Source organism: Diabrotica undecimpunctata, chromosome 10, assembly GCF_040954645.1.
Source record: "Diabrotica undecimpunctata isolate CICGRU chromosome 10, icDiaUnde3, whole genome shotgun sequence".
NCBI lineage: Eukaryota > Metazoa > Arthropoda > Insecta > Coleoptera > Chrysomelidae > Diabrotica > Diabrotica undecimpunctata.
The window spans coordinates 22,278,155-22,296,473 of NC_092812.1; the positions used below are offsets into that span (position 1 = coordinate 22,278,155).

Below are 18,319 nucleotides of genomic sequence, written 5' to 3' on the forward strand. Positions count from 1 at the left end.
TCAGTTCTACCAGTCTACATATACAGTATGTCAGGTTTTTTGCCATGTTTTAAAAGATCTGAAGGAATGCCATCTGCCCCAGGGGCTTTATTTTCTTTCAATTTTTGTATAGCTTGGATGACTTCTACCTCTGTTGGGATGTTATCTTTTTCTCTTTCGTCGTCAATGTCCCCTTTGGCTATAATACACACATTAAACATTGTTATTTTATGATTTATTACTTACATCAATAAATTTGTGTCGATGAAACAACCAATATCGCAATACGTCCACGCGACACATCGACATAAAGAAACACGCTTCGATGAATATATATTTAATTTATATTTTAAGCTATTCTAGTATTATAATTTGTTTTTATAGTGCTTATTAATAAAGTTACGTTTATTAAATTTATTATTCTCAAAATACTTTATTACAACTGCATTTCTAGGTGCACAGGTGATATTTTTAAAAGAAAATCCTTTAGAAAAATACCCGAAAAATAATATAAATGTATTACCTGTAAGAGATATGTATCTGCAGATAACGCTCCTGTCCATTTGACTTTAATGCTATGCATTTCTGCTTTAACTAATTCTATAAGACCAGGAGCAGGAGGTCTATCGACATCTAAGTACCACAAATCTTTGCAGAGTACCTAAAATAAATATTATTGATTCACTTTTTACAATTTAAATTGTGAAAGTTATTACCTGAATTTCGCCCTCTTTTACAGTTCCATCTCGACCGGACCAAATGTGGAGTCTTGAACCAATTGCCACTGCAGTGTGGGACGATCTGGCACAGGGCAAATCATGTTCAGTTTCTTGTTGGACATTTAATTCATCCCAGCTCATTGTCCCTAAATTCAGACATTTCAAGATATTTGTACACTCTTTAGATGATTCAACTTCTTTTGAGATCTCTCCTGAGAACAACTCTTGAGCAATTGTTTGAACAAATCCCCCAAAAATAAACATTTTGTGGCCAATCACTGTGGACGTGTGTAGAAATCTAGGCAGAGGTTGAATACCTGCTATTTTTGGTTGACACCAAGTCATTGTATTTGTATCCAGAAACCATACATCACCTAAGATGGATCCATTTGTACCTCCGTATATTATTAAAAGTGAACGATTCTGTTGTTTATCAGTATATGCTGCACTGGTATGAGATTCTCTTGGACAGGGAGTTGGGCCATATGTTTTCGGAATCTCCCATCGATAAGGTTTAGAGGTAATATCTAAAGTATAGAGGTCGTTTAAATACTTTGGCGGAGGGTTTTTGAGGTATCCACTATCATTGGTTACACCACCAAATAGGTAAACTTTTGAATTTATCAAAGTAAAACTATGTCCTGATCTCGGACAAGGAGACTCTCCATTTGTTGGTTTTGTTGGTGCTAGTAACGTACATTCCCATATTTGTGTCTAAAATCAAAATTATACGCAAATTAATAGTAATTAATATCCTTAGTGTATCGGGATTTAATTAAACATTCAGAAATCAGATCTAAGTAACCCAATTCAGTTTAAAAATTTAAAATCGTTTTAATGATATTAATCATTGCTTATTGCTCAATACGATTGTTTATGACATTGAAAATATCAGTGTAACTAGAACACGCTTACCGCGACGCTGACCTAGTAAAATTTGCAATGTAATCAAAAGCTTATTTAATATTATGTACAAATTATGTTAACAAACGCACGTGAGTTAAATACCTGGAAAATAACAGGAGTAGATTATTAAGAATTAAGAGTTAACAGTCGAAGCTAGTGTTGTCATCCGTCAAATGGGTACTCTCTCTATTATTGTACTTAGAGAACAATACAGTAATTATGAGTATCTAGTGAGTTCGAGTTCATCAACCCCATACAGGGAGTAAACTACTCCTAGAGTTCCACTATATGGAATTCCTGATGGAAGCAATTATATCGCGATCCTAGACCAGACGGAAATAGAGCAGATGTGGGAGGAAAGACGTCGAAGGACGAGGTACAGGAGAATGGAGCTGTAAACAGTAATTCCATCGTAAACAACAAAGATGTCAAGCCAGATATGGAGCTGAAAGTAGTGCTATACATAATCACGGCAGTTTTAATATTAAAGTTGGTATGGTCAGTATGGAAGGCACACAGGAGGAATTTGAAAAAGGACATCCATTGAGGCATATTAGCAAGAACAACGACAAATCTAGACGTTTAAAGTGGTAAGTCTCTATTATTTGTTTTTATGATACTTCCTTGCACGATTTATTGCACATTTTTATGAATGAATATTATAATACATAAAATAAAAATAAAATAAATACCAAATCAATTGGTAAATTTAACAAAACTAACTCTTGAAAAAGTTGAATGTAGAGTATGAATTCAGGGGGAACTATCTGAACCTTTTAAAACAAATAACTGGCTGCGTCAGGGAGACCGTCTCTCCTGGATACTGTTCCATCTGGATCTGGAAAAAGTAATACGTATGTCACAAATCACAATCACTGCTTCATTATATAATAAATTAGTGCAAATCCTGGCCTATGCTGATATCAACATTGTTGGAAGAACGAAAAACGCTGTACGAGATGCGTATGTAGCATTAAAAGAATCAGCTACAAAAATGAGTTTAATTATAAAATATGAAAATAAGCACGCAACCATAAATCCTACGACCACTTGTTATAGAAAATGACGTCATCGAAGCTGTGAACGAATTTGTATACCTGGGAGCGCTCCTTAACACTGAAAATATTTCTACCGCAGAGATAAACTGCAGAATTTGCACGAACAACAGATGCTATTTTGGGCTCAATCTCCTCCTTAAATCCCCAATTATATCGAGAAATAGAAAAATAAATCTCTACAAAACAATAATACGCCCAGTCCTAACATATGGTTCAGAGACCTGGACTCTAACAAAAAATAATGAAAACAGGTTAGGATGTTTTGAAAGAAAAGTACTAAGGCGAATCTATGGAGCAGTGAATGACAATGGAGTGTAGAGAAGACAATACAACTTCGAACTTTATAGAATATACCAGAAAGATGATATCGTAAAACTTATTAAGATATTCTGAGGTAGTATCTGACTATGATAGGACATAGTCTGAGGTGGATAGGACATGTAATGCGGATGGAACAAAATGACCCAGCTAGAAAAACACTCCTTGATAGACCCATTGGTCACAGAAGAAGAAGAAGACCCAGAACAAGATTACTTGATAAAATCAATGAAGACATTGAAAATATGGGAATACATGCTTGGCAGAGAAAGGCGATGGATAGGGACGACTGGAGAGAAATTCTTGAGGAGGCTAGGACCCACATAGGGTTGAAAAGCCAGAATGATGTTGATGAAAGCCATTCTATTATTGACTAACTTCATAAGATCACTAGTCAGAAATGGCACTAGAAAAAAAAAGTTTATAATCATGTATTCCTGGATATGACCCAAGCTTTTGACATGATATAGCATAAAGGACAAAGTTTCAGTAGGAAGCCGGAGAAAGCATACTCTGATTGGAGACAGAGGAAATTTACCCCAAGGTAATATCCTTGACTAGTACTATACATTTTATACACCCTCCTGAATTAATCAAGATACTATTGCCACAATTGCTATATTATCTCAATTGAGGAATTCCTTCGAGCAGATTAACAAGGAGGATTAAGAAATAACCTAAATCTATTCATATTCAATTCACTAATAAAAGGAAACAATATATTCCAATCAAAATAAATGAGCTCCAGATCCCACATGAGAACATTAAAAAATATTTGGGCACCACTCACAATGTAAGACTTGTACAAGATAAAAGATAAGATGAGACTCCAAATTAGGGACTCATAAAACGGCGATACTCTGCAATTAAATCCTCAAGCCTGTTTGAAGTCATGGCATATAACTATGGGGTTGTGCCAGCGAAAGTAACAGAGATAATCCAACGTTTTCAGAACAAATACTAGGGAATATCATTGAGGCTCCTTGGTACATTAGAAACAGTAACATCCACAAATACCTGGTGATTGATACTGCTGGACAGATTGTCTATAAAGGTCAGAATCATGAAGATAGGAATCATCAAATGACTGTTGAGTCCTTGCAGCTACTTGACAACTCAAACCAAATCACATGAACCAAGAAAATTAAACCATACATGTTAATCTTATAATGTAAATAGGCGATGCCTGATAAGAACTAAAGAAACACTGCTGAATAAGACTTCGACTTAGAAATAAGTTACACATTGTTCTATCAGTAAACAGATTGAAATGTTAACCTGAAAGAAACAATTTTTTTTAAACATGAGGTGTAAATAAATGACAACAATTTGCTATAAATATAATTTAAATTAAAAGAAGACTTTTATTAAATAATTGCATCAGATATCATTTAATCATCATCATCACTGGCTCGACAACCCTTTTTGGGTCTTGGCCTGTTCTAGGATTCTTCTCCATTCCGATCTGTTTCGTGCTTTTTTTCTCCAGTTTTTTATTTTTAAGGTTGTTATATCATTTTCTATTTGTTCTAAGTATCTCAGTTTCGGTCTTCCTCTTGTTCTTTTTCCTACTGGCATCTGTTTGAATATTTTGTTTGGTATTTCGCCTTCTTCCATTCTTTCTACATGTCCTATCCAACGCAGCCGTCCTATTTTGATGAATGTTATAATATCCGGATCCTGGTATATTTTGTATAGTTCAGAGTTGTATCGTCTTCGCCATATTCCGTTTTCTTTTGTGCCCTTGTATATGTGTCGCAAGATTTTTCTTTCGAAGGTGGCTAACAACGTTTCCTCTCTTTTAGTAAGTGTCCAGGTTTCTGAGCCATATGTGAGTACCGGTCTTATTAGGGTTTTATATATTTGGCATTTTGTCTTTCTTGCGACGTTATCTGATCTTAGGTGTCTAATTAAGCCATGGTAACATTTATTTGCAATAAATATTCGCCTCTTCACTTCCTCCGTAACGTTATTATCAGACGTGACTAGGGATCCCAAGTATATAAAGTTTTTTACCTCCTCTATGTTGTATTCTCCTATTAATATATTTTGTGGCTGCCTTATTTCTGCGTTTTTTCTTACCTGCATATATTTTGTTTTGGTCTGATTGATTTTAAGACCACTATTTTGTGCAGCTCGTTCTATTTGGTTGTATGCCTCTATCATTTCTCTTCTTGATCTTGCGATTATGTCAACATCATCTGCAAATGCTAGTATTTGCACGCTTTTATTAATGATTGTTCCTCGTGTATTGACTGTTGTGTCCCTCAGTATTTTCTCGAGCACGATGTTGAACAAGATGCATGATAGAGCGTCTCCCTGGTGTAGTCCCTTTTTCACATCTATTGTTTCCGTTAATTCATTTTGTATCCGGATTCTACTTTCTACTTTTAGAGATTCTTTTATCAGTTCTATTAGTTGTGTTGGTATATTAAATTCTTTCATTGCTTTTATTAAGAATTCTCGGTTTATATTGTCATATGCGCTTTCAAAGTCTATGAAGAGATGATGGGTGTCGATGTTATATTCACTTGTTTTTTCGAGGATCTGTCGCAGAACAAATATCTGGTCTATTGTTGACTTCTGTCTACAGAAGCCACTTTGGTATTTGCCAACTATTTTTTCAGCGTGTGGTCTAAGTCTTTCATAAATGACATTGGACATTATTTTGTATGCTGCATTCAGCAGCGTGATTCCACGGTAGTTTCCACATTCTAACTGAATTCCTTTTTTATGTAGTGGTACAATAATACCGCTATTCCACTCCGTTGGTAGCTGTTTATTCGACCATATCTTTGTTATCAATTCATGTATTGTTTTTTGTAGTGCGTCTCCTCCTTCCTTTAGTAACTCCGATGCTATTTGATCCGATCCCGGTGCTTTATTGTTCTTTAATTTTTCTACTGCTGCTCTAATCTCGGCTATTGTTGGTGGAGTCTTTTCTCTGTTGTCTGCTTGGTCTAATGGTATGTCAGGGGTCGTCTCTCTCCGATCTCCTTCAAACTTTTCCGTAAAATGTTCTGTCCATCTACTTAGTATCTCTTGCTGTTCTGTCAATATATTACCTTCCTTATCTCTACACATCGTTGTTCTCGGTTTGAAGTCTTTTCTGCTTTTGTTTAGTCTCTGATAAAATTTTCTTGTCTCTGTTGATTTACTTAGTTCTTGTAGTTCTTGAAGTTCTTTGTTCATATATTCTCTCTTTTTTCTTCGGTGAGTTTTCTTTTCTTCTTTGCGTAGTCGTTTATATTCTTCCTCTGCTTGTCGGGTTCTGTGCCCCTGTTGCATCAGTAAATATGCTCTGTTTTTTTTGTCTGTGATGATCTGACATTCTTCGTCAAACCAGTCATTCGTTCTTGTTTTTCTTTCTCTACCTTTTATGCCTAGTACTTCTTTAGCTGCCTCTTTTATGATGTCTCTGCATTCTTCCCACTCTTTATTTAGGTTTTCATGTGTTATTCTGTTTTCTAGTTTGTTGTTTATCTTTTCTTTATACTCTTTATTTTTGTTTGTTTCTTTGAGTCTTTCTACCTTGTATCGTTCATGTTTAGAGCCTCTTTCCTTTTTGATGTTTGAAATTCTAGCCCTTCGAGGAATTCCTTCGAGCAGATTAACAAGGAGGATTAAGAAATAACCTAAATCTATTCATATTCAATTCACTAATAAAAGGAAACAACATATTCCAATCAAAATAAATGAGCTCCAGATCCCACATGAGAACATTAAAAAATATTTGGGCACCACTCACAATGTAAGACTTGTACAAGATAAAAGATAAGATGAGACTCCAAATTAGGGACTCATAAAACGGCGATACTCTGCAATTAAATCCTCAAGCCTGTTTGAAGTCATGGCATATAACTATGGGGTTGTGCCAGCGAAAGTAACAGAGATAATCCAACGTTTTCAGAACAAAGACTAGGGAATATCATTGAGGCTCCTTGGTACATTAGAAACAGTAACATCCACAAATACCTGGTGATTGATACTGCTGGACAGATTGTCTATAAAGGTCAGAATCATGAAGATAGGAATCATCAAATGACTGTTGAGTCCTTGCAGCTACTTGACAACTCAAACCAAATCACATGAGCAAAGAAAATTAAACCATACATGTTAATCTTATAATGTAAATAGGCGATGCCTGATAAGAACTAAAGAAACACTGCTGAATAAGACTTCGACTTAGAAATAAGTTACACATTGTTCTATCAGTAAACAGATTGAAATGTTAACCTGAAAGAAACAATTTTTTTTAAACATGAGGTGTAAATAAATGACAACAATTGCTATAAATATAATTTAAATTAAAAGAAGACTTTTATTAAATAATTGCATCAGATATCATTTAATCATCATCATCACTGGCTCGACAACCCTTTTTGGGTCTTGGCCTGTTCTAGGATTCTTCTCCATTCCGATCTGTTTCGTGCTTTTTTTCTCCAGTTTTTTATTTTTAAGGTTGTTATATCATTTTCTATTTGTTCTAAGTATCTCAGTTTCGGTCTTCCTCTTGTTCTTTTTCCTACTGGCATCTGTTTGAATATTTTGTTTGGTATTTCGCCTTCTTCCATTCTTTCTACATGTCCTATCCAACGCAGCCGTCCTATTTTGATGAATGTTATAATATCCGGATCCTGGTATATTTTGTATAGTTCAGAGTTGTATCGTCTTCGCCATATTCCGTTTTCTTTTGTGCCCTTGTATATGTGTCGCAAGATTTTTCTTTCGAAGGTGGCTAACAACGTTTCCTCTCTTTTAGTAAGTGTCCAGGTTTCTGAGCCATATGTGAGTACCGGTCTTATTAGGGTTTTATATATTTGGCATTTTGTCTTTCTTGCGACGTTATCTGATCTTAGGTGTCTAATTAAGCCATGGTAACATTTATTTGCAATAAATATTCGCCTCTTCACTTCCTCCGTAACGTTATTATCAGACGTGACTAGGGATCCCAAGTATATAAAGTTTTTTACCTCCTCTATGTTGTATTCTCCTATTAATATATTTTGTGGCTGCCTTATTTCTGCGTTTTTTCTTACCTGCATATATTTTGTTTTGGTCTGATTGATTTTAAGACCACTATTTTGTACAGCTCGTTCTATTTGGTTGTATGCCTCTATCATTTCTCTTCTTGATCTTGCGATTATGTCAACATCATCTGCAAATGCTAGTATTTGCACGCTTTTATTAATGATTGTTCCTCGTGTATTGACTGTTGTGTCCCTCAGTATTTTCTCGAGCACGATGTTGAACAAGATGCATGATAGAGCGTCTCCCTGGCGTAGTCCCTTTTTCACATCTATTGTTTCCGTTAATTCATTTTGTATCCGGATTCTACTTTCTACTTTTAGAGATTCTTTTATCAGTTCTATTAGTTGTGTTGGTATATTAAATTCTTTCATTGCTTTTATTAAGAATTCTCGGTTTATATTGTCATATGCGCTTTCAAAGTCTATGAAGAGATGATGGGTGTCGATGTTATATTCACTTGTTTTTTCGAGGATCTGTCGCAGAACAAATATCTGGTCTATTGTTGACTTCTGTCTACAGAAGCCACTTTGGTATTTGCCAACTATTTTTTCAGCGTGTGGTCTAAGTCTTTCATAAATGACATTGGACATTATTTTGTATGCTGCATTCAGCAGCGTGATTCCACGGTAGTTTCCACATTCTAACTGATTTCCTTTTTTATGTAGTGGTACAATAATACCGCTATTCCACTCCGTTGGTAGCTGTTTATTCGACCATATCTTTGTTATCAATTCATGTATTGTTTTTTGTAGTGCGTCTCCTCCTTCCTTTAGTAACTCCGATGCTATTTGATCCGATCCCGGTGCTTTATTGTTCTTTAATTTTTCTACTGCTGCTCTAATCTCGGCTATTGTTGGTGGAGTCTTTTCTCTGTTGTCTGCTTGGTCTAATGGTATGTCAGGGGTCGTCTCTCTCCGATCTCCTTCAAACTTTTCCGTAAAATGTTCTGTCCATCTACTTAGTATCTCTTGCTGTTCTGTCAATATATTACCTTCCTTATCTCTACACATCGTTGTTCTCGGTTTGAAGTCTTTTCTGCTTTTGTTTAGTCTCTGATAAAATTTTCTTGTCTCTGTTGATTTACTTAGTTCTTGTAGTTCTTGAAGTTCTTTGTTCATATATTCTCTCTTTTTTCTTCGGTGAGTTTTCTTTTCTTCTTTGCGTAGTCGTTTATATTCTTCCTCTGCTTGTCGGGTTCTGTGCCCCTGTTGCATCAGTAAATATGCTCTGTTTTTTTTGTCTGTGATGATCTGACATTCTTCGTCAAACCAGTCATTCGTTCTTGTTTTTCTTTCTCTACCTTTTATGCCTAGTACTTCTTTAGCTGCCTCTTTTATGATGTCTCTGCATTCTTCCCACTCTTTATTTAGGTTTTCATGTGTTATTCTGTTTTCTAGTTTGTTTTTTATCTTTTCTTTATACTCTTTATTTTTGTTTGTTTCTTTGAGTCTTTCTACCTTGTATCGTTCATGTTTAGAGCCTCTTTCCTTTTTGATGTTTGAAATTCTAGCCCTTCGAGGAATTCCTTCGAGCAGATTAACAAGGAGGATTAAGAAATAACCTAAATCTATTCATATTCAATTCACTAATAAAAGGAAACAATATATTCCAATCAAAATAAATGAGCTCCAGATCCCACATGAGAACATTAAAAAATATTTGGGCACCACTCACAATGTAAGACTTGTACAAGATAAAAGATAAGATGAGACTCCAAATTAGGGACTCATAAAACGGCGATACTCTGCAATTAAATCCTCAAGCCTGTTTGAAGTCATGGCATATAACTATGGGGTTGTGCCAGCGAAAGTAAGAGAGATAATCCAACGTTTTCAGAACAAATACTATAGAGCGTTTCACGTTAAGAAAATAACATAGCGGAGATAGGGCCATGTATTTCTTATGGACGGTAGAAGCGCAGCGATGCCACGATGAACACAAGCGCGATTCAGGGTTGTATAATTCGTATTTTCGTTTTCACAGACATAAATTGAATTAATGGTTTTTAACGTAATTGACCAAAAGTGCCCATTCGAAACAAGAGATGAAAAGTAGGGAAAATGATTTTAATTAAATAAATAGTATTTACAAAAGATAATTTTATTTTATCTTATTTTAATTATAGTAACGATAGTTTATTTGTTTTTCGGTAAGAATATCATATACCATGAATCATAGAAATCAGTAGAAAATATTGCTTAGTTTAATCATGCACTTTGCCGGCTATTAAATATTTAAAAGCAAATAAACGGACCGCTTGGAATGCATATATCTAATTACTAATTGCAACTTAAAATAATACGGTGTATGTATGTCAGCGATTTTATGTCGTTCTCTGAGACTACATAATGATAATAAGGTTTTGTGGTTCTTTAGTTGAGGAGCAGACTTTCTATATGCATTTTGTCCATTTTTTCAAATTTTCAACCAAAGGTGGCATCGCAAACTATATGTATAGAGCCACCATTTTGTGTCACGAAAGACGTTTTAAATGCATTCTGTTGTCTGTAAATTAAATGAAAAAAATACCTTGGACTTTCTATGTGCTGTATGTCCATTGACGGTAGACGAACTAAATGAAGTTTGTCCGTGCGCTATGGACTAATTGCGATTTGATTGTTGTTGGCGGTCGTTGTCGTTGTATAGTTGGTGTCTATACTGTTATGTTTGTTTTATGTACGTTTGTTTTTCCGATTTTCAACAAAACAATATAAAATAATGGAGGTAGTTGTGACAGGAGATCATGTAGTTGGTGATACGGACCGCAGTAGCAGAAAAAGAAAAAGACATCTAACTTCTAAAGAGCGTAAAAGCAATGTTAGGTAAGCTTTAATGACTTATAGGTTACTTTTGTATTTTGGTATTGTTTACACAATATCATCTTAAGTTCTTATGTTGTTGTCGTTAATATTTTAATATCATTCTCTTTTCAAGGCATTCAAATCATTATCCTAATTTGGAACATTTTGTTGATTTTTCCTGTCATCACCCTAATCGAGAAGATTTTTGTTGTAATGAAGTATTCGAAGACGATGTTAGGACAATTAGAAGTATGTTTTATGAAACAATAAACAAAAATATACAGGATAATCATTTGGGGCATTTTATGGATGTTGAAAAACCAGATAGAAGTTGGAACCGAAAAATAGAAAGAAAATCCCACAATTTCTTTAGAAGATATCATGTAAGTTTTACTGTAATTCTTTGCTGTACGAAATTTTATAGATTTTCTAGACCCTTGCTGCATAATATTCTTTATTTTAGGTTTGGAAGAATGGAAAAAAAATTTACATTTGCCAGAAACTATTCTTATCCATATTTAGTGTCAGTCAGAGACGCGTAAATACTATTGCTCGAAAAATGCAATCTGGCAGTGGTATTGTTGAGAACCGTGGAGGGGACAAACGGTCTTTCAAGAATGTTAAAAAATTTGAAGCTGTTAAAAAATTTATAGCCAGTTTGAAAGGACATGAAAGTGATTACGGGCGTGCTAAATCTCGGCGCATTTATCTATCATCTGAAAATAATATTACTATTTTATGGAATCTGTACAATCAAAGTACTGCTGATAATTTGAAAGTAAATTACAAGTATTTTAATAGGATCTTTAATAGTCATTTTAATATTGCATTTGGAAGCCCTGCTACTGACGTATGTGGCTTTTGTGTCAGGACCCAAACTTCTATTAGCCTTTGTAAAGACAAAACTGAAATAGAGAAACTAAGAACTTCTCTACGTGTACATAAAATACGGGCCAAACAATTTTTTAAACTAATGAAGGAAAAACCGGAACACACTGTTTCCTACTGTTTTGACCTTCAGCAGGATCAAGTCTTACCGAAAGTGCCCATTCAAGATGCATTTTACGCCCAGCAGTTGTCTTTTTATTGTTTTTGTGTAACCGACGTGGATATTAAAAAGCCAGTTTTCTACACCTGGATGGAACATCAAGCAAAAATGGGATCTGCAGAAACAAGTTCTGCTCTACGTGATTTTCTTAATAAATCTGAATTTGGATCAGGTATAAAACAGTTAACACTATTCGCAGATGGTTGTGCGGGCAGAATAAAAATGCACACATGATGCATATGCTCATGCTATGGTTATACAGAGATGCCCCACAAAATATTAAATCTGTGGTACTTATTTTTCCGGTACGCGGACATTCATATTTGCCAGCGGACCGTGTTTTCGGGCAAATAGAAAAAGTTACACGATCCTACAGTACAATAAAAACCCCTACACAATATTATGAAATTTACTCCAAGAAGGGAGAAGTTAAACAACTTGGTAGAGACTGGACTGTTTATGATATAAAAACTGCGTTAACCTGTTTAAAAAAAATTGAAGGAATCAGTGCAGCCAAACGAATTATTATTAAGAGATCACAAAATAACAACAATATTTTGCTTAAGACCGAACTGTTCTACAGATATGATCCATCCAAACAATTCCAAACATTATTAAAACGTGGAAAGAAGCTTTCGACTTTACACTTACCTGCTGTAGAACTCCAAAACGAAATTAAACCAAAAAAACTCCAGAGTCTCTCGAAACTATTAGTGGAACCATCAGGGGTGAATTGGGTTAACGATCCTGAGCTAACATGGTTACAACCAATTCTTTCTGATACTGGTGAGCAAAATGACAATCAAGTTAACCTTGGTGAAACTGAGGATGATGACGTTATCAAAGGAGCTGAGTGCTGTAATTGCAATGATGATGACCATGGGGACCTTTATGATATGTAAAATGCCATTATTGTTCCATTCATTTTTAAACATTAATTTGTATTTAAAAATAAAATACTATTTTTATGAAGCTACTTGAGTTATTTTACATCGTTACTACCAAAAGTCTGTCATACCGCTTGGTGTAGACAATCAAAATGCGTTTTGTCCAAGGATGACAATCTAAATGCAGTTTGTCCAACAGTTTTTTCAAGTTTTTTGGGATATTATCAATACTAGATTTTTAGCATATAGGTATAATATTTGAATGGTTTTTCATCCATATTTTAGGTATATCAGTTTTTCGTTCAATTCCTTGCCAAACGCATAACAGTTTTTCTCTATTTGCCAAAATTACAAAAAAAGGACAAAATGCATATAGAAAGTCTGCTCCTCAGTTGTTATTCTGACTTTACAGTTAAATGTTAATTGAAAATGGAAATTCGAAAAATATATCGACAATCTAGTAAACCGCATGTCTGAGAGATTTGGCAACACTGATCTCCATAAGCCTAATGTTATTTTCTTAACGTGGAACGCTGTATAGGGAATATCATTGAGGCTCCTTGGTACATTAGAAACAGTAACATCCACAAATACCTGGTGATTGATACTGCTGGGCAGATTGTCTATAAAGGTCAGAATCATGAAGATAGGAATCATCATCAAATGACTGTTGAGTCCTTGCAGCTACTTGACAACTCAAACCAAATCACATGAACCAAGAAAATTAAACCATACATGTTAATCTTATAATGTAAATAGGCGATGCCTGATAAGAACTAAAGAAACACTGCTGAATAAGACTTCGACTTAGAAATAAGTTACACATTGTTCTATCAGTAAACAGATTGAAATGTTAACCTGAAAGAAACAATTTTTTTTTAAACATGAGGTGTAAATAAATGACAACAATTTGCTATAAATATAATTTAAATTTAAAGAAGACTTTTATTAAATAATTGCATCAGATATCATTTAATGCCTATTACTAATTTTTATATGCAAAAAATTGGCTTTGTCAAATGTTAAATGAGTGCAGTTAAATGTAAATTCAATAAATAATTCAGTACTTAATATTTTCAACAATAATATAGATTGTACAAATATTCAATAATAATTACCTGTAACTCATAAAGTACATCAGTATATATTCCATCATTGCTCTTTCCTCCAAAGCATATTATCTTTTCGTCATGTACCACACATTCCAAATAAGCACATCTTGGAAAATACCCTTTAATATTGATAAATCCCCACACATCTTTTCCTAAAAAATTTGAGTGATTTTACATATAGGTTAACCAACAAATGATATTAGTCATAGATTCAAATCAGATCTGGTGGTGACTATTTTAGAATCATAAATATTTGAAAATTCCTTTATAAAAAGTATAATATTCAGTTGCTATCAACAAGTCCTTGTAGACACTTCATCTCAGGACTAACAACTTCCAGTGGAGTCTTACATTGCCATGTTATCTATTCCTGTTGTAACTTAAACATCATAGGTTATAAAGTTAAAAAATGTGACTCAAAGTTAATTTAATAACAGTTAGAAGGTTTTTACCCATATATTTAGTGGCTTCAAACATGTACATTCAGATACATAAAAACACTGAAATAGGCATCTCATCTGAAAGCACTATCAATATTGGAGTACCACAAGGAAGTGTGATTGGTCCTTTACTGTTTGTGATCTATATCAATGATCTTCATGGTCTAGTGGCTAATACTACTTCCAGCATAACAAATTATGCAGATGATACAAACATTTTAGTCAGTGGTAAAGACATGTCTGTTCTAAGCGTTAATGCTAGTTTAGAGTTCCAGAAATCTAAAGACTGGTTTTCTATGAATAGGTTAGTTTTAAGTCAAAATAAAACAGATCTTCTTTTGTTTAAGACAAATTATGCACATTCAGATATGCCAAACAGTATTATTGTAAATAATGACACTTTAAATATTAGCAGCAGTACCAAATTTTTAGGATTATATATTGACAGTTTTTTATGTTGGGATAAACATGTTGACCAGTTATGTATGTCTTTGAGTAAAGTGATTTACAGCTTTAGAGTTCTAAAAAAATACATGAATAGTAACTCATTAAAAACAGTGTATCATGCTAATTTTGAAGCAAAATTTAGATATGGTCTAATAAATTTTGGCCACAGTAGGGACATAAATAATGTATTTCTGGTTCAGAAAAAAATAATCAGAGTTATAATAAAAAGTAGGGAATCATGTAGAGGGCATTTTAGGAGTAATAATATTTTAACAGTTTACACTGTATTTATTCTGTTATTTATTCTGTTTATTACTGTTTCTATATAAGAATAAAATACTCTTTAGGAACTTTGAGCCCAATAGTAAAAAATAGTAAATTAGGTTATATAATTATAAAATTCCAATACACAGGTTAAGTATAACAGAAAAAAATGCTCTTTATTGCTGCATCAAATTGTTTAATAAACTGCCTGAACCTATTAAAAGGGAGGAAAGATTAAGTTTGTATAAACATCAAATATTTAAATTACTGGTAGCTCTTGAGCCATATTCTGTGGAGGACTATTTGTATATGTAACGGTTAGGAATAAGTAAATAATATTTTCGTTTGTGACACTGTTTTTTTTAAATAATTTTATGTTCACGGAATGTATATTATTTTCTAAAATAAAGATATTGTTATGTTATGTTATGATAGCACTGGTGGTGGAATATTATACTCGGTTCACTATTCCCAGTCCGAACTGTCTAGTGAATTTAGTAATTTTTTTTTGCGAAGTTAGTTACTTTTTGACAGACTAAAAGTGGCTGGAAATTACTATACAACCAAGCATACCTACTCATAGCCAATATTAATAGTAAACTAACTAAATAGTAAATAAAATAGAACTTTGCGAATTACCGACAATAAATATTGATTTATCTGCACCATATAATAAATATTTATGTTAAATTATAACAACTAAAATATATTTTTTAAATTTATATACTACCCAAAATTTGATGTGTTTAGTATACACTTCCACTGTTTAGAATAATTCTCCTTTTTTAAACAAAGTAGTATGCAATAGTAGGATACTTCAGCTATTAATACTGAGAAGTAGGAATTGTTGTGTTGTAGGTTTCTGACAATGAATCTGTCAAAATATGCACCAGCTAAGCGAATGGAGTTTAATTCCAAAAACATTCTGTGATGTAGCCTGAATAGGGTTTTTAATATTATACCTTTTATAAAGGGATTTTTAAATAATTTTTTTGTGATACATGGTATACAGCCAGCTGCAGGAATTTAGTTTCCTTGTGGATAAATATTTGATATCATACACTGTTTGAAATATAATAACAATTATAAATATGGATAGATACAGTGCAAAATGTAAAAGAGGTTTGAAGATTATTATGAAAATGTATAAATTAAAATTTAAACATCAAGCGAATAGTTTTCAAATAAGATTTCAATCACCTTATAGTTGAAAAGATAAATCTAGTCCCTTGATCTCAACCATAATAAAAAATCATTTATTTACACTGGTAAGAAAGTGTTTAATCACCTACCACTCGATATAAGATCCTCAAGCAATATTTTTGTATTCCGAAGAGCAATCAAGAAGTTTTTATTATCTAAATGTTACTATAATATAGGGGAATTTTTTGATGATAGTTGCGCTAATTGATATATATATATATATATATATATATATATATATATATATATATATATATATATATATACATATCAATAATTATCTCTCTCATAATACACAAGAACATTATTTGCTTTAATTAAAACCTGTTAAAATATTTTAGATCCCAGAACATATCTAGCAAAACATTTTGGGTGAAATTGATATCTCAATGATAAAATTTTAAAAACATACACACTAATGAGGATGAGGACCCTAGAAGTAAAGGGGTATAAGTGACATTTTTGTTACTTATACCCCTTTACTTTTAGATCCTCATATGAACTGTAAAAAACTTTAAATTTTACTCTTATTACCTGTACTATATATATGAAACCTAATACTCCTGATTTCATCACTCTCACTCTCACCACTAAAAACTACCATTAAATCTTTGTAACGTACTGCCCGGTGTCCCTGTGTTGGAAGTGGCGGATGTCCATTATTGTTTGGTACTAAATTCCACTTCAATGGCTTATTCATATTTCCTACTTTATCTTTAACAATTGATTTTGTACCCTCAAACAATGGATTTTTTCAATGTTTATTTCTTGCGCCAAAACTAAGTTAACTTTCCAAAAAAAGTTAAACACAAACACAGAACACTGTTCCGTAACCCGACATTTCACGAAGCCGAATCATAATCATAGCACAGAACACAGAATACACCAATCCTTAGATCATAAAATGAAGAACTTAAAATAAAAGCGTGCAATAAATAAACAGATACGTGCAGGTACTAATGAAATTAATTAATTCCTTCTAAGTCGTACAGATGGAAAAATACATAATAGTAATATTAAAACGTCCTCATTTTTTTTAGTTGTTTTATTTAGTGTTGCAGCATTGTTTAGAGCAAGACCATCATGTGACGACACCATTTTTCTTTCCATTTATCGTTGTGTCTCTGTCTTACATCAAGTAAGTATAGCAGCGTTTTTTTTTTGGTGAGTGAGAGAGAGTAAGGAGTTGCAATGAGCCAGTGAGGGACAGATGGAACAACTGTAAGAGATCGTGTCGTCAATTCGCAAACGGCAAGCTCCATAGTACAAAAAAAATACATACTCTGGTTCTGGTATGCTCTGTCTATGTTAATATATATATATGTCTATGATATATTAGTCAATGACGTAAAATAAACGTCATATTATACTATACATTGTACGTCATTGGTAAACATCAATAAATCAATTTTATAGTTTATACGTCATTGGTTTTATAGTTTATATGGTATTGGGTTATTGTAGAATGTAGAATATATTTTTTTGGGAAAATTAAGTAAAAATAGTATTCATCACAGCAATTATTAATGAATATTACTTCTCTATAGATGTAAAAGTAAACAGTGAGAATGAGTTTATATCAACTAAATAGTGTGTAAAGACAAAGGATGTTCAGAGATGCAGACGGACTGGCTAAAAAATGTTCTACAGTGAGAATAGTTTACAGCCGAGAACATTCAATATCATAAATATTGGTGGGGCCATATTTTTGAAGACACACTTACTGCTGTAAAATATCACCATGAGATACTCCATTCATTCATAAATCAACTTAATGATGAGAAATTTTAAAGTGAGATCAGAGACATTTCCAACCAGAGAAATTATTCAATATCTTGTTTTTTAGTTTTAGAGTTTTTTATGACAAATTAAAAAGCAGAAACACTTCCATTCCATCAAATATCATCTCTCATTATTATGTATTTCTTTATATGGCCTTTTCTAATAATTTTCATTTATTCATCACCAATTAACATCCTGCAAAAACTTGTTTTAGAGAAAAATTAGTGTGTTAAGACTTAAAGTGACAACCTTTTCAATCAATTTTTTTATTGTTTTTTTTTTGTATAAAATTTTATTGTTAAAAGAAGTATTTGTATTTTAAGT

General features: G+C 33.1%; 1 protein-coding gene across 2 annotated transcripts in view; it reads right to left on the bottom strand.

Moving 5' to 3' along the window:
* The window catches only part of LOC140452058 (host cell factor 1-like), a 74,382-nt gene extending 57,385 nt beyond the window's left edge, over positions 1 to 16,997 (bottom strand). The window contains exons 1-4 of one of the 2 annotated variants that reach the window (XM_072546095.1): positions 16,748 to 16,997; positions 13,866 to 14,011; positions 696 to 1,412; positions 503 to 640 (exon numbers count right to left, since the gene is read on the bottom strand). In XM_072546095.1, coding sequence (XP_072402196.1) covers positions 503 to 640; positions 696 to 1,412; positions 13,866 to 14,011; positions 16,748 to 16,913 — 1,167 coding nt within the window. In that variant the 5' untranslated portion in view covers positions 16,914 to 16,997. Of the gene's footprint in view, positions 1 to 502; positions 641 to 695; positions 1,413 to 13,865; positions 14,012 to 14,311; positions 14,611 to 16,747 lie in introns of those variants that run through there. The other variant, XM_072546096.1, reaches the window with a different exon arrangement.
* Between the last annotated feature and the right edge of the window lie 1,322 nt (positions 16,998 to 18,319).